This window comes from Rhinolophus sinicus, chromosome 17 (assembly GCF_057876585.1).
Source record: "Rhinolophus sinicus isolate RSI-liver-muscle chromosome 17, RSI-T2T, whole genome shotgun sequence".
Classification (NCBI taxonomy): Eukaryota; Metazoa; Chordata; class Mammalia; order Chiroptera; family Rhinolophidae; genus Rhinolophus; species Rhinolophus sinicus.
In genome coordinates, this window is record NC_142517.1 from 190346927 (window position 1) to 190370772 (window position 23846).

At 34.1% G+C, this 23846-nt stretch overlaps 1 protein-coding gene and 1 long non-coding RNA gene across 3 annotated transcripts in view; one reads left to right on the top strand and one right to left on the bottom strand.

Moving 5' to 3' along the window:
- LOC141567179 (uncharacterized) overlaps positions 1-23846 on the top strand; it is a 140675-nt gene that overhangs the window by 37906 nt on the left and 78923 nt on the right. The window lies entirely within an intron of this gene.
- MYL1 (myosin light chain 1) lies at positions 62-23304 on the bottom strand. 2 transcript variants are annotated; one of them, XM_019727013.3, is made up of 7 exons: positions 23037-23304; positions 10642-10669; positions 6404-6547; positions 4177-4350; positions 3642-3719; positions 957-999; positions 62-371 (listed from the first exon to the last, which is right to left on the bottom strand). In XM_019727013.3, exons 1-6 carry the CDS (start codon positions 23151-23153, stop codon positions 971-973), a joined length of 570 nt encoding a protein of 189 aa, XP_019582572.1. In that variant the 5' UTR covers positions 23154-23304; the 3' UTR covers positions 62-371; positions 957-970. The 2 variants fall into 2 exon arrangements, with proteins under 2 accessions (XP_019582572.1, XP_019582570.2); XM_019727011.3 differs by lacking the exons at positions 10642-10669; positions 23037-23304 and adding exons at positions 10925-10949; positions 11710-11985.

A 23846-nucleotide genomic window follows, 5' to 3' on the forward strand; every position in this document is an offset into this window, starting at 1 on the left:
CTGAGGTTTTAAAAATTATTTTCTCTAAGCAAGAAGATAAAAACACAATGAAACTTGAACATTCCAGACTGACCAAAATTATTTATTGATTTATTAACTTAAGGATGTTCATTAACCCATGGTAGAAAATAAAGAGTGGTGCTAGGGTTTGAAACTTTCAGTATTTTATCTTTGTCAAGAGCAGGAGGCACTTGGTTTGTGTGGTATAAATACAATTCAGAGGGAAATGTAAGGTATAAAAAAAATCAGGGAGTCCTTCAGTCTAGAACGGTCCACAATGTTTTTCTGAATGATGGTAAACAAATCTGGACAGTTAGTCATGGGTGTTATTAAAATAAGTTTCCAGCCAGTCTTCCCAACCAATGCTTAATCTGTAAAGGAAAAGGGAAAATGAGTTAGATATTGACTGCATGTTTTCAGAAAGAAAACTGGGGAGGCAATAATGTGAAATGCAAAATATGAAAAAGTACAAAATGAACCAGCACTTCTAAGGTAAGTTGTTTCTTAGTTGCAAGAACCTAGTTGCAAGTGGTTGACTTTGGATTGTGATAGCATGGTTTACTAGAGCAGTTATTATTAAAAACTACATAAGTTATTTAAAGAACTTTGGCCCATGCTTTTATTAGTGTTATGTTCCAACTAAATTAATGAATTAGTCTCTGGCTTGCTGATTCTCCACTGCAAGTACATATAGCACAGTCAATAGCCAATGATAGAGTGTATAGATGGAAGCAAAAACCTCAGAAGTTTTTGCTTATAAACTTGTACAAAAGTGCTCTATTTCTAAATAACCCATTTCAAGGAGTTAATATTTTCTTATTAATATAGATAACTCTTAATAAAGAACTTAATGCTAATTATATCTACAGCATCCACATACAAAGTGAAGCTGTTAAAGTTTTAAAAGATACAATATCAAGACAGTCTTAATAGTAAAAAAAGAAACAGATGTATACCTTGAGAGCTCCATTTAGATAGACATGATGTGCTTGACAAAAGCTGTAGGCACAATACAGACAGTTTAGAGTTAGAAAACAGTCAAATTAAACAAAAGAGCGTTTTGCAAGTTACCTCAATCCTAATTATTATTAACTATAACGAGTTTATTTTTTTAAGCTTTGTACAGACCACTATACTTATTACTGGATTTATGGCCTTTCCCCTAATTTTATAAATTAAATTTTCAATAAGTGGTACATTCATATGGTTAAAATTCTGTTTTTTAAAGTATGAAAGAGTTTATAACAACAACAAAAAATGTTCCTCACCACTGTCTCCCAGCTATCGAGTTCCTCTTTTTATAGCTGAGTTCATGGAACTATTATGCATGTGTAAGAGACATTTTATAAAAACAAATATATGTTTTAAAAAATTTCTTTACATAAATAGTGGCATACTCTACAAATTCTTTTGCACTTGCTTTTCTCACTTATAATATATTTCAGAGATATTACCAAAACTATAAACAAGAGTATCATTATTTTTTAGGGCCATATGGTATTTCATTGTGTAGATTTTCTTTCTTTTTTCTATTAAAGTTTATTGGGGTGACAACTGTTAGTAAAGTTACATAGATTTCAGGTGTACACTTCTGTAATACATCTGTAGATTTACTGGAATCTATTTGATATATCCTGCATCGATGGACGTAAGTTGTTCGAATATTTGTCCATTACAAACAACACTGTTAATGAATAACCATGTATCACTCATTTCACCTGAGTCCAAGTATATCTAAAGACTACATCCCTTGAAGTAGATTTGCTAGAATTAATAGTACCATATCACCACATATGGATCTAAATGACTCACATTCCCAACAGGAAGGCACGATACCAGCTTTTTCCACACACACTCCTCAACTCAAAGTGTGGTCTAACTTTAACCCTTTGGCAATCCGTTTATTTAAAAATGGTATCTCAGCATAGTGTTCATTTACATTTCTTTTATTGTTAATGAAGTTTAGCATATTATACTGTATTCATATGTATATTTATTTCCTTTTTTATGAATTGTCTCTTCATGTATTTGTTAATTTTTCTATTGGGTTGTGGTCTTTTTATTAATTTGTAATAGTTTTTTTTTAATTAGGGAAATGAGCTCTTTCTAATATTGATTGTAATTGTTTTCTTTTCTTTCTTTTTTTTTCCTTTTTAGTTTTGCTCTTTGTCTTTTGTTTCTGGTACCTTTGCCATGTAGATTGAAAAAATGTATGCTTTATTTTATCAAAATTTGAAATGCCTTCTGAGTTTTGTATTAGTGTTAGAAAGGCTTTTCCACTTCAAATGTTATAAGATAATTTTTCCATGGCCTTCATGCTTTTTGCTTTTACATATAAATTTTTGACCCACTTGAAATTTATCATGGTATAAGATCCACAGCTGACTTAATTTTCTACATGACTATCCAGTTGTCCAAACAATATTTATTGAATGATTCTTCTTTTATGTAATGTATTTGTGGCAATAACTAAATGTGAAGCATTGTTTATGGAAAAAAGTGAAGCTTAATCAAGATTGTCAGTGAACATATGCTTGGCTGAGTCTGTTCCTTTTCTCCTGTAATCTCCTCTCTTTCTTTCTCTCCCCTTTCCTTCCTTCCCTTCTTCTCTCTGCTTTTCTTTTCTAATGACTTTTTTCCAAGTCATTAGACTTCCTAACTCTACATTTACATTCAACCTATTAACATATTTGTAGCTTTATTGAAATGGAGCTAAATTAGTCTTTTTAGGAAATAGATAAGTTTCTCAATTTTATTGGAACCTTTTCAATTTACAAATTATAGCATGCCACTTTATTTTGCATCTTTATCTTGTGTAGTGTGTTACTTTTCAGATCCCCTGGGTGAAGCTGCTGTAAATTGGTAGTAAAAACTAGGTACTGTGTTTCCCTGAAAATAAGATCTAGCCAGACAATCAGCTCTAATACGTCGTTTGGAGCAAAAATTAATATAAGACCTGGTATTATATTATATTATATTATATTATATTATATTATATTATATTATGTTATATTATATTAAAGACCGGGTCTTATATTATTTTTTGCTCCAAAAGGCGCATTAGAGCTGATTGTCCTGCTTGGTTTTATTTTTGGGGAAACATGGTAATTGGTCACTCTGAGATGACTCTCATTTAAGCACGAACACTAGACAAGAAGAACTAAATTTTACTACCAGCCTTGCCATTAATGATGTGACCTTCACTAATAACTTAGCCTCCTTGGCCCTCAGTTTCCTCATTTTCATAATTGTTTGATGTAAAGAATTCTGAGTTCTCTCCAACTTTAATATTCCATTAAATTTTATTTTGACACAACCCTGTCTATCTTACAGAGACATTATGAAGATCTAACAAGAAAAAGTACATGTAAGAACACTTTTTAAGCTGTATAACAATACACAGAAATGCAAAAACCCACTGGAATGAATCTTATGTATATGTATATATGTATATATATACAGTCAGATCTTCACAAGATATCTGTTTAGAGTTATTATATAATTGATTAATAATAGGTAACATGTGTATGTTCAATAAGGGAGGCAAAGAAAAAAAGAAGTTATTTTAAGCTCAAAAGGAGTCCATAACCAACCCAATCAGTTAAGAGTTGCTATAACTACCAGAGCGCATGAGTTTGTACCTTCATAGTTGATGCAGCCATTGGAGTCTTCTTGACCTGCCAGCAGGGTTTCCACTTCTTCCTCTTTCATCTTTTCACCTGATAAAGCAAATCTCTTTGTTCAGAAAGAAGTCCAGAGAGTATTTTCAAAATTCCACTATAAGTGATCAGTTTTGGGCTCCTGAAGACTATGATTAAGCTCTTGGAGGATAAGGAACCAAGCCCTTCTTATTCTTTTGGCACTTAGTATGTTGTCAACAAATTGTCTTTGAATGAATTCATTGCACAGTATACCGGATCATCCAAATCATATTCTGTAAGAACTACAATGCTTTACTTTACTTATTTGTTACCGGTAATTTAAGTTACCATTTCCCCAAAACAAACTCATCGACACTGAAGCCAACTGAAATGGTCATTAACTTTTGACTATTCTTTTTCATTTTCCTTTGTAGTCTTTCCCCATGCCTATTTGGGTGTTAGCATGATTCCTCTAAATCATGCTCTTTTCTATGTATTTTGTCCTACTAAGTCCAGGGAAATAAATTGTCCTTACCCAGTGTGGCTAGAACGTGACGAAGTTCAGCACCCATGACTGTGCCATTGCCTTCCTTGTCAAAGACACGCAGACCCTCAACAAAGTCTTCATAACTGCCCTGCTCCTTGTTGTTGGAAATAACTTGCATCATGGGCAGAAACTGTTCAAACTCAATTTTCTTGGCATTCATCTCTAGAAGAAATGGCCATTTAGGGAGTTATTAGCTACCATAAAATGCCATCTGTGAGTCTCAAAAGTTCATTCTAGATGACTTGAAAAATCGTCATACAACTTAAGTTTCAGTTGGTAAATCGCTGATGACAAAGATTTGGTAATAGATAATAGATAATAGCACAGACTCTGGAGTCCTAGTGCTTGAACTTTTATCCCCAGTTGCCATTTACAACTGTGTGACCATGGGCAAGTTTCTTAACCAATTTGTGCCTCAATTTTTTCATCTGTAAAAATAGAGATACATCATAGTGTTAGTGTGAGAATTAAATGAGATGATACAAGCCAAGTGTATTACAATACTTGGGACAACTGAGTGCTTAGTAAGTGTTAGCTACTATTTTGTTAGTATTGTCAATTTAATATTTTCTATAAATGCTAGGGAAGCAATGAAAAATTATAGTAATACAACAAACCCATTAACATATAAGTATAGTAAAACTTAACTTTAATATGCAGTCCAGCTTTTGTAGGACCTTCAGTTTCTTTACATTTTAAGTAATTTAAAAAAGAAGCTTATAAGCAGAGAGTGTGTGTCAAATGCTTTGTGATTGCCTGACTTCTTTGTAGTTTAGAAGCGTAAGGATGATTGGACTCTCTTTAGTATCTTCTGACAAGGAAAATCAGATTCACAGTAAAAGTAGAAAAGGCTATCCAGATGTATGCAAGTAGATAAAGTTATGTACCCCTACAATCCAAATTCCCTTTTACTAGTCTTTCCTGATAGAACAGAAATCTAGTACATTGGGTAATAGTAAAAAGACTCAACTGGAATGCTGAATAAATGAACATTTAACCAATAATTCCAGTAAAGATGGACATTCGATAAGTTAGAAAATGACACTTAAGAAAGTAGATTTGGCTTGCTGCTCTCTCATTTTATCTCATGTTCTCAGCTACTATTTGTGTAATTTACATGGAAATTCTCCTCCAAAGAAAATGAAGTTTGAGGAAAATTCCAGCAGACTGATTTAGAGTTAGGTTTTCTTGAAATATTTTTTTTTCTGTTGTAACAAAGGAAAATAGTTATTTCAATTATCAAGAAAAAAGATTATTTGCTCTCCCTTCCTTTTTTCCTATGGCAAAGATAAACAGCCCACATATCTACTTGAAAAAACTTCAGTCTTGTCTTGTCTTCTTGTTTAGGGTGGTATTTTTCCAGTAGACTATTACACTTTTCCATGAATTTTGGGATTGAAAAATTTTTTCCTTGTTCCAGACTAATGACTGGATTTTTGTATTAAGCAAAGAACTTCTGCAGTTTTGCCATTTATGTATCTTACTCACTTTTGTCCCAGGATTTACCTTGGATGACTGAAAGCAGGTTTTGGCTTAGCTTTTTAAGTCTTTGTGTAATTCTTTGGAAATTAAAAAACAAAACAAAAAACTCTTATTAAGATGTCACCCTGTCTATTCTTAATTAAGATAGCTGAGTTTCCTTTTAGATGGTCACAGAAACAGGGTGTCAAAAAGACAAACCATGGGGCATAGTCAGCAGGTATTTTCAGTCTCCTGAGAGCATTGTGATTTCATTTTCCCCACTTTTATCAGAGTAGATCTTCTCTGTGCCATTGTCATTTCCTCAGAGTTGTTTGCAAAGTACATTATGTTTTAGCTGTATTTAACATCTTTGTCAAAATGTATTTTTGCCTTGGAAGGCTTGAAAAAAATGTGTGGATTTGGATATTATTTCATTTCATTAACCTTTAAATTATGAGCATTAGATACGGTGATGATGATGATGGTGTTAGCATTAGATATATTTCCTTTCATTAGCATGAAATTTTATCATGCTTATAAAGTCTCAAAGGACGGTTAACTTATTTTATGAAGGGAAAATACTGAGACTCTAGACAGCCAACTGGCACATTTACTATCAAAATCAAATTAAGCCCTATTTTGTGGCACTTATTTCTCAATAATGATCTCTCTTTGTTTCTTACACACACACACACACACACACGCAGAGACAGACACACACATTTCCCAACTTCTTGGCAAAACCTGTGGTTACCTTCATTGCTGGGATTTCCCAGAACTTTCTTGACCTCTGCATTGGTGGGGTTCGTGCCCAGAGCCCGGAGAACATCGCCGACCTGGCTTAAGGTGATCTTGCTTTCACCTGTTCTATCAAACAGGAGAAATGCCTCCTTGAAATCTGCAAGAAGCAAGAAACATTAGGGTGCTTTTCTCTACCTCAGACCTATAAATTAACCGTAACTTCATCCAAAGATCCAGTCCAAATTCCCCTTTATTTTACAACTTTTGCCAGCCACTAAAGTTGTGCTCATTGGACTCTCCCTTTTCATAGTTCAAATAATCATTGACAAACACTTTTGACATTTCTTTTGGGGACTATTTTAAAACAGCTTTTCTCATTTCAAGTCGTATGTCATTATTAATCAGATATGAAGATTGGAGCGAGCTCTTAGTCCTATTTATTCATATTTTCTTCATCTGCCTGGGAAGCAGGACTGGGTTAAGAAATTCTAGGGTCTTGATAAATCTTAAGAATTCCTTATATAATCTCTCATATAATTAACAAAGTTAATAAAATTCCAAGAAAACAAATTTTTCAATTTGGGTTGAGTTTTGTGAGGTTAACCCAAACATCTCAGAGTATATAGAAAAGCCCCCTCTTGAGGTACAAATTTCCTACATGCTCCCCTTAACTAGTTTTCTACAGGAGTAACTTCATTTTTCAGGAAAAAAAATTAGAAAGGTGAGACAAGTCTTTGAGTTCTAATAGTGTCATTTAACCACTTTAATGTATGACTCTAAGAGACCCCTGGTATAATCAATTCAGAAGGAGGAATGTTTGTTTGGGTCTACCGCTGTGGTAATCTCTTTAAAGTTTACTCTTTTTTCCCCCACATAATACATATGGCAACATGTTGCTATATTAGCTTTAGAATTTAAGGATATATTTTCTAATTAAAATTTTATAGAGGTAATTGTAGATTCACATGCAATTTTGAGAAAACATACATGGGTATCTCGTAAATACTCTGTTCAGTTTTCCCCAATAGTAACATTTAGCAGAATTATAGTATTCTGTGGTGACCGGGATATTCACATTAGCAGACTTCACCAATTTCACTCAGATTTCTCTTGTTTTACTTGTACTCAGGTGTAAGTACATATTTAAAAAGTGTTCTCTATTTTTATCACAATCACTCTATTGCTTACTTTTCCTAAATTTTGTCATTCCCCTTTGATAGAACTATTTTTTTCTTTCAGAATTACATTCACAAAAGAATTAAGAAGTGTACACCAAAACGAAAGAAAGGGGTGCTACTATGGATGAGGGGCCAGTAAAGACATTTTAATTGAACCTTCTAAACTAAACTAAACTAAACTAAACTAAAAACTAAACTAAATGAAATGAAATTTTCTAGGGCACCTAAAACTACTGATGGCAACTCGTTGGGGTTAATACTAACAACACTCAAAAAAACCATTTGTGACTGAACTGGTAGGGGTGGAAGTATTATTTTTTAGGCCATTGGTTGTCTCAGATCAAAAGATGCCTTATAGATAGATTACCCAGCAACATACCTGATTTTGCTGTCCCCTCATCCACTAATCTAAGATTGCACCAGACATAGTCACAATCAACTATTGTGACCATGTTACTATCCTTTGCTAACATTTCCTCTTCAACTTCTATGAAGTGTGACTATAATAGGCTATTTCCCAAATCTAAAAACATGCTGCAGGCACTGTGGGGTCATTAGTCAAATGTTCTTTTTCATCTTTCTCAGGGACATGTGAAACTGAACTATTCCTGTTACTGGCTCCAGGCTTTTATGCACAGCTTGCTCAGAGGGCTCACTATTACCCTGGTCAAATGCTTGATATAGAAATAGGATTTTATGGGCTGTAATAGAATCTTCCTGACATTAGCCCTTTTGTTGATTTAAAGGCCAAGGCCAGAAAGATCTTCCTACCCCAGATTTTTAAGGATTAAGTTTTTCTCTAGAAGAGTCTAGAACACGGGTTAACAAAGTCCTGACTAGGGGCTGGCCACCTGTTTTTATAAATGAAATTTGAATGGAATACAGCTATTCATTTATGTATAGTCTATGGCTATTTTCATACCTTAGTGACAGGGTTGAGTTGTTTTTGCAGAGACCTTATTGCCAATGAAACCTAACATATTTACTATTTGCCCCTTTAAGAAAAAATTTGCCATCCCCTCCCTGGCCTAGAACAACACTGTTCTAGAACTTGTTTTGATCAAAATGTTCTATGTCTGGTATCTGAACTGCCCCCAAATGTAGCTACTAGCCACCTGCAGTTCTAGAGCACTAAAAGGTAACTAGTACAACTGAGGAAATGTATTTTTAAATGTATTTATTTTTAACTAAAGTTTAAATCTAAATAGCCACATGTGGCTAGTGGTAACTCTACAGGACAGCATAAGAGGACTGAGACCTTTAGAATGCTATAATTTTCTAGTTGATTTTTCTTCTTTCCTCTAAACCAGTGATACATTCAAATAGAGCAGTTTTGAGCAAAACTACTTAATCATTAAACAAGGAAGTAAACAAAGGAAGTCTTCACTCATTTCTGAAAATATAGGATTTCCATTTCACTTAAAATGCTACCAAAAATATTCATTTTCCTGACACAAGAGAAAACCAGTTCACCACACCAATGTGTATTGAACCCCTATATATAAAACCTATTTCATATATGGAGTACTAAGTCTAATAGTAATAGTTTAATAGTTCAGGTCTGTCCCTGAAAGGGCTTTTAAGTCTTTTATTGTTTGGTTCTACCGTAATTGGGCTATCAAAATGACACTGTAAATTAGATATTTGAGAGGACTAGGATGTAGTAGCTGACAATGTAGCAGCATCACTTATTAAAAATGCATTAAAATAATAAAAAATTGTAATAGAATTACCATTTTCAATAAGAAAGAATAGTCACTTGTGGTATAATTTTATAAAATATTGAGTTCTGAGTCATGAAATCATCTATCTAGAAGAAGCCATCAGCCATTATACATGGATACATGTGAGTCTGTACCACAGCAGATATCCTTTATTTTTAATTGATGTTTGAACATGAGATATTCCAGAAACAAACTGAAACTGAAAAAATGTAGAATTCTTTAGGTAGAGAACTGAGTATTTGAATAGATCCTTATTAATCACGTATAATTATTTATATATTATAGATCATAACATGTATAACATATACATATTATGACAAATATTCTAATTTATATATCATATAACTCATTTTTTCTCCCCTTCCCTTCTGTAGATATATTTATATCACAGTTTATTTGAACATTCTCATCTTAAGGGAGTTGGTTTTCCTCACATGCTAACTTTCATTCCATAAAACATGCCTCGGTACACTTCCAGTGAAAAAATCAAGATCTGTACGACACAAGATTCTGGGATTTCAAGACTGGAAGGGGAAAAAGTGGAAGTGTTAGGAAAACTATTCAGAGTCGCTTGAATCTCAAGAGTTTGAAGTCTTCTAGTTAGTAACTGTTTTACGAAAGAAATTTCTTTTCTCTTATGAAATAAATTTCTAATTAATTTAAACTAATACAAGATTTTGATCCTACCACTAATTTTTTGGGTCCATGAGGAAGTCTCATCCCTTCCCTGGGAGCCTGTCCTGCATCTCTAAAGATGGACCAGGAGACATCCATTGTTTCTTCCACAGTTTTATGATAAATACTCCTCCCTCTTTGTCTCTGAATTCTCTTTTATTTTGTATCCACTTTACCTCTAGTTCTCTGGACTCATTGTGATGACCACTGAAATTATGTAGATTTGGTAATTGGCAGTTTCATAATCAGTTTTATTTTCCAAATTTAACAATTTAGATCTGCCAATATCTCTTTAAGGATTTGATTAACAGATATGCTATCCAAAATCTGTATCTTTTTTTGATATATCTATCATCTATGTATCTATGTATCTATGTATCTATCTATCATCTATTTGCCTACTGTATCAAATTGGTTTTATTTAGAATTCAGTGAATATAATGACCTATTTTGTAGTGTTTATTTATTGTTTGATTAAGCCTTTGATGGTTAATTATAAGCAAGGGGTTCAGGTTGTTGAGAGAATTTAGAGTGATTGAGAGCATTTCTATTTGGAGTGGCGACACCAGTGGAGATAATTAGGAAAAGCTATTCTCATCTTAAGGGAGTTAGTTTTCCTCACATGCTATCTTTATGAGTGTCCACATATTAACAGCTATATCTTTTAAACTTACCATCCTGCTGTTCCTTAGAGAACTCGATCTGTTAGAAAGAAATTAACCACAGAGAATATTTTAACCAAACAAAATGTCCTGACTTTTAAGTGTATCCAAGCTCATTCCATGAGTAATCTTTAAAGTAAGCTCCCAGAATAAGCCTACTTTGCAGAGTTCAGGCAGAGCTTGGATACTAGTAACAGGTTGTGCCATGAAGTAACATGCCTTGGAGATAAGTGGTATTTCAGAAACCAAGCAGTATTCTGCCTCCATCTGGAATACAGAAGCTCAATTCACTTACCAGCAATCTGATCAGCACTGAAGGACTGCAGTGGCGAGAGAGGGAGAAAGAAAGAAACAACTAGTACTTTTTCAAATGCATTGACAGAAGAATGGTTGCTCTCTGCTGTGAGATTTTTAGGAAGTCATGTAGGTGTTATAGAATAAGAAGGTTGCCTTAGGATACTTTTGAATCTAGGAAAAATAAAAAGCTATTGCAAAAGATAGTTAGGGAACATCTCTCTGATCTTAATGAATCAATGATTTAACAAATGCTAAGTCAAATACTTCCTGGAATAATATAATAACATATAGTGTATATAAGAGATATCTAATACAGATAAACTGTATTAAAAAGTACACACACACTGCATTAAAAAGGTTATCTTAAGTCTTTCTTCTGTTTAACCTCTACATTTTTACCCAATGCATCTGAAGTAGTTTATTTAATTTTAGATACTGGCATCATTGGATTCTTGTTTAAGATATCATATTATTCTAGAGTTGCAGGGGGTTTTCCCCCCTAATTTTAAATATAATAAACTTTATGTGATATAGCAAAAGTTGGTGAAGCATAAAGTACTACTTTTGGGAATAAGTTGTATTTTTTCCAGTTGGCATAACAGCTCAAATTAATCTCTTCTATCTTCAACCCATCTCAGCAAAAACCAAAAGTAGATTCTAAAGACTCATACTGAATATGCTGTCTCTTCAGTTCTCCTTTTTGTCTGCCTTTCTTCTCAATAAGATTATATCCGTGAGCCATTTTCTCCTATAAAGGACAAGTAGTTTTCTCATAGGACCCACCATGATGGAGCTGCAGGGCTGCCACACAGCGGCGAAGCTGGAGAGAGTTGAGGACTGCTTCAGTCCCTGAGTGGGGGCCTCCCTTGCTGAGTTGCCTTTTATTTCTGGGGAAGCTGTGACCTCACAGCTAGCATCAGGTTTCAGAGAGAAGTGGCCACTCCCCTCGGAGAGTTTTTTAGCTTTCTTAGGGCAAAGGGAAAGAGGGATCTGTACCCTGAGGGCTATTTTTAGGAAACCAGTAACTAGTTGTTGGACATACATATTGAGACTGAGGCCTGTGAGTACTTTTATGGTCTTTATCCCTGAGATGTTCTCTTGGAATGTTTTCCTTTAAGAAACTTCTTATTTGTTCAGTGGCGGAGGAGTTTAAAATTTCTCTAAGGGCTTGGGCGGTCCCCTTCTCTTAGTCAATTTTGGACTTTGCAAACTTCAAGCCTGCACATTTTGGTATTAATGAAACTTGTTGGATAGGACTGTTTGGGGTTTCAAGTGGCAACTGCTATAGAAAGAACATCCTCTGAAGCACACTGTCTCTTGTGGTCAAGTGCATAGGACTTGACCTGTCACGAAGGTTCTGTGTGTTTCTTAGGGTTCATTCAAGTGATATAACTGGGTAAGTTCTTGAAATACCCAATCAAATGCCCAAATTGTATTCTCAGAAGTTCAGAGCTTAACTAAGCCAGGAATAGTTTTGATCTCTGTTTTGTACTGTTCTACCTTAGTTTCCTTACCTGAGGGGGTGGGTGTTTTCCTGCCTCCCTGTTATCTTCATGGTGGCTGACCTGTAAGATTTTTTGATTTTCTGAAGTACCTCTAGGCAGGAAAGCTGATAGACTATTTTTAAAAAATTTATTTACTTACTTTATTATTTTTTATTTGTAAGCTTCATTCTTGGTTCTTTTTTAAAATTAAATTTATTGGGGGTGACATTGGTTAATAACATTATATGAGTTTCAAGTATACAATTCTATAATACATCATTTGTATATTGCATTGTGTGCTCACCACCCAATGTCTAGTCTCCTTCAGTCAGCATATACTGGGGTGCCAAAAAGTGTATGTAAGTGGACCCTTTTGGTCAACGTTGCTCAAGCAGTAGTTCGCCATAATCAGAAGTGTCTGGACGCTGATGGTAACCACTTTGAACACCTCTTATAATTGCAGAAGTCAAACGTGACTTGTATTCATCTTTTGTTACCAGTATAGAGTATTGCAATTTTAACAGTTTTTCCCTTTTTAAAAATGTATATACATTTTTTGGCACCCTCTGTATCTGACCTCCTTTACCATCTTTCTTCTCCACCGCCCCCCCTCCCCAACCCCTTTGGTAGCCCTACTTTATCTGTTGCTAGACCATTTTTGCATTTGTTTTCTCTCCTATTTGAAGTTTGAAAATTTTGTGTAAGTTCTTACTAGAATGTGCTGATTCTATTCCTGTCATGTCAAACATTTTATGGCTAAGACTCCCGACTGAGAAACAAAGGAACCCCAAACAGGGGACGTAGAGTACAAAGCTAAACTTTAGAACTTTAAAGGTATTTCAGGGATTGCCTGGTAATGGGTTCTCATAGCAGTTTATCTGAAAATAGAGGGCACTCCCTTCCTAGAATGGTACTGAGCAAAATGGTAGGAGGAAAAGATTGGCCCTAGTGTGTCCACTGAAGTTCAGACAACATGTTTATCAGTTTCCTACATATTTAAAGCAGCTTAGAGGCATACAAAATGTTGGAAATCAATTCTAACTTAAGTACTGTTTCAGCAACTATTATTAAGGGAATGGTCACAAAAAGCATGACGTCTTCCCCTGCTAGGCAGATGTATACTTTGCAGCTTTTACTCAAGCATTTAGGAAGAAATCAACAATTAAATGTGTACCACTTTTTGTCCAAAGACTACAAGTACTGAAAAACATCTCATAGGGTCTTGAGTCCCAAAATGTGGATTGAAAATATAATGTTTTAAACATTAGTACCCAGGTAAACATATCTTCATAGATAGATTGACATTTTGAGAGGTGATTGGGAAATGGAAGTTAATAGAAAACAATTAAATGCTTTGAGGGAAACATTAGAGGGGAAATCATTAGAGGGAAATGTAAGGGAAGGATGAAGGTGGAAATTTGTAACCTTTGATAATTGTGTAATGTGGAGTCTCAGGATTTTTGATGCAAAAATTAAAGCCTTTTGAACAGACCATGTTCCTTTGTGTTCTTTTTAGTCTTGTAATTATATGTATTGTGTCATTAAATTTGAATCTCCTATGACTCATATTGAAATCTAGCATATATCTTTAGTAGAGCTAACAACTATAAATAATACAAAATAAACTCATCAAAGTTGTCCTAATGAAAATAATGCTCATTTTCATGTTTTCTTTTTTCTTTTTTCCAATAGAGAAATGTGTCCTTGAATACATATAAAATATGATCAGTTTGTATAAAATCTGTTGAGTAAACTAGAAAGGCACTTTAAAAGTTGTATTTATGTTATAATAAGCTTGGATATTATGTAAATGTTTATTATTATGAAAATAGAAGTGGTAGGCAGTAGCCAAACTATTTCATTCTAGTTTTTCTCTATATCTTCATCACATACAGAATGAGAGGTTAGATTTTTTTGTATCTATTGAGAATAAAAGCAAACATTTAAGCAAATTATTGACAACAGTAGAGAAGGCTACCGTATAGCCTAGTCTAGAGAATAAATTGTCGTTTGAAGGTTAAAAAACCTGAGTGCCATGCTCATAGAGTAAATGGGAAATGTATTCTCTGGTACAGTTTTACAAATGACAAAAAATTTCTCTGGCATCTCTTCCTTGGTAAAGTAATCAGCCCTTTGAACAAAGGCATGATATAAATATTAAAGTCAGATGATTTTGAACTCATTTCGCTATGTCATCATCTGGTTTGTTTAAAAATTAGATTTAAGTTTTTTCTATTTGGAATGCTCTTCTCTCATCTCTGCTTCTTAGAAATTAACTATTCCTCAAGGCCCTGATGAAATCACCTCCTCTTGAAAAGAACCTTTTCTCTATTTACCTAGCCCCCTCCTCCCACTAAAATATGTTTAACCTTCCTGATTGTAAACTTCTGGGAAGCACAGGTCATTAAAAAAGCCATTTACCTTTGTCCAGGACATAAACCCAGGTGCAGGTTTAGCCCAACTTCTCCATCTTGGAGGGCCTCCCCTGCCTTATTCTTTGATTTTATCCCCAATAATTATAAAATACCTTGCCTATATTAAATGCTCAACAGATTTTCATTAACTCAAAATTATTAGAACGTTCAAATACCTGGTGATGGAAGGAGAGCTGGACTCTGGGTGGTGAACACACAATGCAATATATAGATGATGTATTATAGAAATGTACACTTGAAACCTATATAATTTTACTAACCAATGTCACCCCAATACATTTAATTAAAAAATATCTGATTAAATGTCATCATTTAAAAAAAATAATTAGCGTGTATGTATAGTGAGTTTCTCCTTCAAACATAAGCTCCTTCTCTAGAATATTATATTCCCTGAGAGAAGAGACTCTGTCAGTCCCTTCAAAGAGCTTACATTCTAGAAGAAGTGTGTACATGCTTTTTTGATACTGCATCTCCAGCACCTAGAACTGCCAAGCACATAGTAGGCATGCTCATCTTGAATTATTGATGTATGTGGCTTTATGTTTCCTGAGCCTGTCCATAGATTTTGTATAAATGTTTATGATCAGAACTTGTAATTCACCAACCCTCAGTTTGGTTTTTTTTGAGTTTTTCTTCCCATCTTTGCTTGCATACTTATACTAGACTGGTAGTAAAATAACTACATTCTACATTCTTATGACTTATGTACTATTTGCTGTTGGATTTAAGTAGTAGTGAATGAGGTACTGTTACTAAAAAGGATTTTTGTTGCAATGTTTCAGATCTTTTCTCACTTTGAGAAGCATTTTTTCTAATGGTAATCATGAGGTTTGGTTAATTGATTAAAGACAAGATAAAGTCTCTGGTATGTAGAGGAATTTGTTTAGAGGTAAAATACTCAAATGCATTTAATCAAAAAGCACTGGAATTGATGTATGTTAAGATTTAGTGTAACAAGAAGAGCTATAATTAAAGATGATCTGGGTGACATGTGATGTTGAATACTGAGGGGAAATACCCTAGGAAGGAATATAGACTACAGTCTTTAAAGAACATCATCCCTGCAAGATACTATGGGACCAATGACTGGTGAGGCTAAAGAAAGCTGTTACTCTAACCAGGATCAGTTTTTAATCAAGAAAACTGCCTATTCTCTGATTTAATGCGTGGCAGAAAGGTCAAAGACCTGGATTATGCAAACCCTAGGGAAAATTTACTAATTTGCACTCCAATCTCATAGAGTTACTAGGAATCACTGTAAAAGGCCAGCAGAAGTACTACTTGGGAACTCTGAGAGTTTTTACCTCAACAAAGGATATACCTAGGCTGGATAACTCTAATATGGTATTAAAAAAAAGTTTAGAACAATGGCAATACAGTACTGGCCCACGTTGTCTAACATAAGGAGAATATATGGCTATATTGGGTATATTGATCTGAACAGAAGAGGAAATGAATATCTCTCTGCTAAGGATGCCTAGACTAGTCAACTGAATTCGGTCACATTACAGCAAAGGCTTAATTATTAAAGTAACACAATTCAGACCTACAAGAATTAACAGAGAGGCCTAAGTGAATTTTAATAAAAAATTTTAAGTGTGATCTAAGTCTACACTTCTTCAGATTCCTCATCAGCTTTCCCATGGCTAAAACCTGATAAATACATTTAATATTTCCTGAGGGTTGTACTTTTTCTACTTTGTGTATGTGTTTGTTATTTATTAAAAATCCAAGTTGTGGTTTTGTTCCTTCCTCCTTTTATTTTTAAAATATGAGCATTAGAATAATTCTTTGTGTGTGTTGTAAGAAATTATAAGTATCTGCTTTTTCCTACGTATTTGGAATAAAATTTCCTTTTGTGATAATAGGGACGTATGGATATTAGCATTACTGTGTAGAGATCCCAGGTCTTTCGATATGGTGGAAAGAAAACTAGATAGGGATTAAACTATTCAGAATTTTGTTTGGGCTTTCTTATAACAAATCATGTATCTTTGGATTAAATAACTTCTCTTGTCTGGGTTGTAACTTCCTTATGTCCTCATATAATATATTATACTGCATGATTTCTAGGGTTGCTTGTGGTACTACAGTTTTGTGAGATTTCCATTCTTTTGTCAATAGCATCTTCCTCAACTCACTTTTTCTAATGGAAAAGTTCAGAGTCCCTGCAAATTCAATTAATAATATTATTTTGAAGTAGTTTAGATAAAGAGGAGTTAAGCAAAATATCATTTCATAACGTTGTGTTCAGTTGACTCAGATGTTTTATAAACAGGAAACTATACCATTGGGCACTTAGTAGGTACAAAGAACCTCATATATAAAGTTGAATATGATATGGTTTTATCTTGAGGGGAAAGGTTTCTTCTCTGACTTCAACTCACTGTTATTGATTTATGACTAGAATAGCAAGGATTTATCATCCATATCATTTCAATTTTAACTAGTATAATTGAAGCCACTACTACTTTTGCCCTCCAAATTCTGATTTGGGTGAGAAATAAACTGTAGAAGTTGATGTAGGAACAAACTATAAAAGATCCTATCTTCATACAACAAGTATTTCAGTATGAAGAGAAGCAGAAGAAAGTGTAGTATCAGCAGACTAAATATAATCCTTTCCACAATTTCCATGAGTCAGATGGTGCTTGATGCCGGGTAATTATGGAACGACTTCTAAAGACAACTTGCCAGGGGGTTCATTTGTGGCACTAAAATGTCGGGAGGCTAAATTTAGTACTGTCACTTTGTAATCTCCTTGTCTCCAAAGATTTCATTATCTTTAAAACAAAAAGTACGATTCACTATTAATTGGTGGACTTATCTGTCCCTTTTCAAATGCATTTTACTTCACAAAGACATGATCCAGACACATGTAATTCAAAATAATAATTTTAGAGAGTTATGGTGCTCTTTAATATTTTCTCACTCCATTCCACTGGTTATCTATCTTCTTTTACAACCGAGATGTTTGAAAGTGGAAACTTGATAATGATACCTAGCGATAGTCTCTTAACAGTTTTTGATTTGCTTCTGAGGTTATATTCACACCACAAATGGATTAATAATGCAAATTGGTTGATGTTATAGTTGCATTGAAAATGAATTTGTATTATTGAAAAAACAGACTAAAAGAAGACAAACTCTTAAAAGTATATAATGAAAACTTAGAAACAACTTACAAATGTTTTCACCCATTCCTTCTAATTAGAAATTGACCAAATGTGTTCTTTTCCTCAAACTAGATAAGGTTAAGGTTTAATCATTATACATGTGGCATTATATTTCTACATACTATTCCAAAGAATATTTGGTTGGGATTTCCAGTTTAAATCATGATATTTATTTGTAAATAGATATCCCATATAATTCTCAGAATATTAGCCAGGTGGAAAAATTTGGAGGTCAGGTTTGATATATATGTATGTTTCATTAAAAACATAATTATTTAAAAAATTCAATCAGTTTTACTATTTACTAACATTTTCAAATACTTTGGTATAGTTATATTTTTTCCAGCTTTATTGGAATATAATTGACACAAAACGTTTGAGTTTAAGGTGTACAATGTGATGATCTGATACGTGATGACTTTGATATTGTGAAGTAATTACCACAATACAATTAATTAACACATCTATCACCTCACAGTTATTTTTTTTTTTTTGGTAGTAAGAACTTTAAAGATTTACTCTCTTAGCAACTTTCATGTATACAATATGGTACTATTAATTATAGTCACCATGCTGTATACTCAATCTCCAGAAATTATTCATCTTATAAGTGGAAGTTTGTATCCTCTTACCATCTTCCCTCTTTCCCCCACCTCCAACTCCACCCCTGACAACTATCAATCTACTCTAACAGCATTTTTTAAAATATATCCATGTTCTCTTTACAACTTTGCATACAAAGCTGGAGCGAAGTGACTAGGAATCTTTCTAAGTTCCTACTATTCCACTTTCCGTTTTGTAAAAGAGAACACTCAACATGTCAGCAATGGGTGCTAAGATAGGGGAAAGCTGTGGAGACCAGAATAGTAGCGACGTACCAAAGTCAAAAGTCTTGATGAACTTGCTCTGATCTGTGCTTGTCACTCCCTCTTCTGGCTACACAGAGCTGTGCAGGGTAATATAAAGGCGACTCTATCTCACACCTGAGAGCAAAAAACGCTCCTTTACAAACATTCTTAGAAACAGCAACTCACTCTTTAAAAACAGGAGGTAGTTTAGAATATAGTTAACACAGTTGACTCTGGATTTCGCCCACTAGGTTAATCCTAGCGTCACCACGTACTAGTTATTTGATCATGAACTTCATTTAGGCTCAGTTTCTTTTCCTGCAACACGAGGCTAAAACAACTTCAGTGTAACATTTTAAGAATTAAATATAACAGGGCACAGAGTAAATTCACCATGAATATTGGTTGTTATATTATAAAGAACTTTATAATTTTCAAAGCTTTTAATAGGTCATGACGTCATTTGATTTTCCCAACAATTCTTCTAAGTGGGACTGAGATTGGATTAGCTTCGTTAGCAATAAGAAAAAATAATCTATAGATGAACGCAAACTATCCTGTAACTGAACCAGAACAAGTCATGTGTCACAAGGTATATGTCATATTTGCCTCCACTGAATACCCATCAGTACCTAGGTGTATTTTTGGGGAATGCTATATTTCCACATTGCCCATTCAATTGGAAGTTTAAATCTTTCCAAGTATGTGGTCAATTGTTGCTGTGAGATTTGTTAGTTGATGAGTTTCTGTCAATGCATTTTGTACTTTTACCACTTTTTATAATATTGCCTGCAGTATCTAGTCAGGGATGACCCGACTGAGTGATGACTACAATGAGAATTGAAATTTAAGCAACACAATGAGAGCCATGCTTCGAAGTCCCATCACCTCACAGCAATCCTGACATATCACCTAAGGCATGCATCATGCAAAAATCTCACTTACACCTTGGAGGTCTTTTAAAATCTAGGCACATGATCATCTTATTGCTTATTTACTTTTGTTATTTCACTTAGTTGCAGTTTGGGGCAATAGGTGTTAATTCTTGTGTTTGCACCTGCAACTGTTCTCATGGTAGGTTTTAATTGCTACTTGAGATTCTGTCAGGCAGTGTTCTTTGGCCTGGGCATTGTTGCTGGAAGTATCAACTCTCTGAAAGCAAAGAGTGCTTAGAACCATCCAGGACAGTAGCCTTAATGTTCAAATATTAGCAGTAAATGTGATTTTGAAAATGGATACTCATAGAAAATCCATGGCTGTAGGACATCAGATAAGCATTCCCTAGATATCAAAGGTTTTATGTCAGAACAATTGAAGGACTATTCAAAACGAATAACCAATGAACTAGGAAATCAAATTGAAAAGCACATTTTAGAAATTGATAAAACTAATTAATATTTAAGATTGTTCAGAGTTTATGGTGAGTCAAATATATGGCTGTTAAGCATGGTATATTATAAGATGAAACACAGATATTAGGTTGGAATAATACTGAGAAATTAAATATTACTGTGATTATAATACTATAAAAGCTAGTTATACTTAAACTTTAGCATTACTCAAAGTCTGGAGGGCAGATAGATTTCTAAATCATATGATTTATGAAAGAAAGTTTAAAATCCAATTAAGTTTTGTTCTTTATTGAGTTTTCAGAAAGCTAATGAACACATATAACAGCTCTATTAATTTCTTTAAAGTTCATTTTCTCTGCTTGAAGAAAGTTTATAACTTATACGAAGTAATATAGCTAGGAACATCATTAAGTGATTAAAAGCATCATAATATGAAATGTTTTAATGTACATTTTCATTAGCTTTGTTACCTACTGGGATGAAATTAAATTTCATTAAGTTCTCACCTTGCTCACATTTCTTGGCTGTGCTATAATACCTATACATATGCACTGACTTTATATTGATAAATGAAAATCATTGAAGGCATTTAAATTCCTTTACAAAAATATGTTAATTTCAATCCCCTTCCTTTCTTTTTTTTCTCTATCAGGAATGGGCTCTCTGAATGAAAGATAAAGGTTAATTTCTTCCCATTTCTTCCAGATTCACTTAACTTCTTTTTGGTTTCTGTCCCTTACTGGAATATATCACTTCTCTTGCTTTTCAATGAATTAGTGAAGACAGAGCACACCCCATCTTTGCAGAGACTCTCCGGGAGTATTTCCTTCTTTTGCTTAGTGGTGCTAGCTCATACTAGTATTAATTCAGCATGTAGGTGAAAGGATAAACCAATTTTCAAGATTCAGAAAAGTGCCCCTTTTCTGCTCATTATGAACAAGTAATCAGTTTAATTTCTGGATTAAAAAAGTGATGTCTTTTCTTGCAGACCTCTTCTCTGCCGAACTAAATTTTTATTTATTTACTTATTCTTACACAAGTCCTCAGGGAAGAATCTTAATGCCTGTTTTCATTAGTGAGATAATTATTTTTCTTCTTTAGAAGGTACTTGTTTTTCCTTCTCAGATGCTTGTAGTACCATATACAAAGAGATGATATTGTCTTATAAATCACAATACATATAAAGAGGAATAGCTTTGATACTGATTCTTGTAAAGTTAGTATAGAGTGGAGAGTCAAAGAATAGAGATAATCAGACTTATTGGAACCTTATTGGCTGCAATCTTGCTCATTGTATAATGCAGTTAGTGTGCATCTTGAAAGGTACTAACTAGGGTTACTGGGGATAAAAATTTGGTTTCCTCTTAATGAACTGTATGTAGTCTTCAAAGTAGAAAAATGTTTATTTGAATATCTGACATGCATTTCTCCTCCTAAGTGGATATTCGTTAAGAAGAATTCCTAACAAATAATAATAAAAAAAGAGTAGTTCCTAGGTTCTTTTCAAATATGACAAACTCTAGATAAAATATTTGTGATAATCTACTCCTACTTTGAAACAAAATTTCATGTTTAACCAGAATGCTATAAAATTATGAATATACTTATTTAATTTCATCACATATCTCTAAGGATGATTTAATTAAATATTTGTATCAAGAATATTTTAAAAATCTACAATTATACTAAAAAAGTCAATGAAATCTTTATCTATAGGTCAGCATTGCCGTTGCAAGTAAACCGTGTTGTTAACAAAATTCGGATTTATTACGTACAGAACTTTTGACTTAAGTGGAAAGATTACTCATAGGCACTTTGGTCCATTAGTTTTCCATATAAGGCAAGCTTCCTTAGATGAAGATTTTCAAACTGTCATTTGAACCAATATGAGCCTGGTGAGTGAGGAGAGGGTGCACATTTGATGGGTCACATCACCGAGTGATAACAGGCACATGCATTGCGTCAGTTTTCCAAAAGCAGATAATCTTTTGGTATTTGAGAACTTTGATTACAGCAAAGTGTTGACACAAAAATGAATCACATTCTCCTTAGTTCAAGATCAGTATTCAGGAGCTCAAAGACATAAGCTGAAAGCCATATAACCGACACATTTTAAAGTATTTTTTTGGGTTAGTTTCATTTAGAAACAACTCACACATTCTGAATTAAATACTGCGTATAAATAAACAAGATGACAGTTATAGTCACTGAAACACTTGAGTGCATAATTGTCTGCACTGAGACCTCATTTAGTGTTGTATCAAATTTTATTAAGCAAAGCTGAAGGGGGAATTAACTTGAATTGCAAAAATCTTCTCTTTTTTCAGATGAAATAAAGCAGCTGTCAAATAAGTAGATCCAGGACAAATGGGTCATCAGCTGTTTTTAAACTTTTGGAAACAAGTGCATGGACTAAAACTTTCCTTTTTGTATAGCTTTAAAATAAGGGATCCGGTTTCCACAGATATTTCATTTTTAAAAGAATTACTGGTTTAAATATCTGTAAAACACCTTTGCACTTTTGTACTTTGCCCTTCAATTGCACTTTGACAATTTAAGAAAAAAAAGGAAAGTAGAGAACAAAAAAGTAGAGCAAATACAGGTTCCACATATACTACCATACTGATGGTAATTTTACTGAGATTACATGTTTGAGTTTATTTATCTTTGAAACAGGATTCTCTTCTCCCCATATCTATGTGTTCACTTAGTAATGCCATTTCTCTCAATGAAAAATATACCTGTTTGCAAGTTCCTAGAGTTCTCTACTGTTGAACGATGTTTCAGTGACCAAACAATTCACCCATTTAGTTACCTTAACGGCAGAGAGGTCAATTTTTTCTTCTTTGGGTGGGGCAGGGGCAGGTGCAGGCGCCGGGGCAGGGGCTGGGGCAGCAGCAGCAGGCTTCTTCACATCCTTCTTTGGTGCCATTTTGTTTAAAAGGATGGGTTAAAAAAAAAAGAGAAGGAGTACCTCTAAAAGAACCTGTCCAAATGATTCTTGGAAGAGGAGTGCTGGTTTGGTTGATCCCAGCCCCGTGTCTTGAAGGTGGACCCAGAGTAGTCAATGGTATAAGGGCGTGCATATATATTTCACTTAGTGCCTAATAGAATCTTGACACATGCAGCTGGATTGGACAGTTCGCTAGTCAAGGGGGTTGGCATTCCTCCTCCGACTATAAATGGAGTCTAAAGGGTCAGGGGTTCATCAATTCTTTTAAACTGCTATTGCTTTAAAAAAAATTTTTGTCACCTCCATATATACAGGGAGACAAGTATGACGAAGCCAGCTTCAGATCCTTTGGTGACAGTAAAGTAGATTGATGGATACTTTTTCTTGGTAGAATTACAGTTCTGCTGAAGTTGTAAATCTCTTTTTCCCCCCATGCCTAAGAAACTTTACTGAAGGATTTGATTTCAGCTTGGAATTTTGGCAGGGAGTACCATCAACTTTCACCCAGCTCCTTTGCTCATGCTCCTCCCTCCTTGCAAACTTGCAAGAAAGTGTTGGTCAGCAAAGAGGTAGTGATGTTTAAAAATAAAAAGCAGACGTATAAGGAAAACCTATCAAGTCTTAAAGTGGTTTCCCTTCTAGGGAATACAAACTCTGGCTTAGCAAAATGTA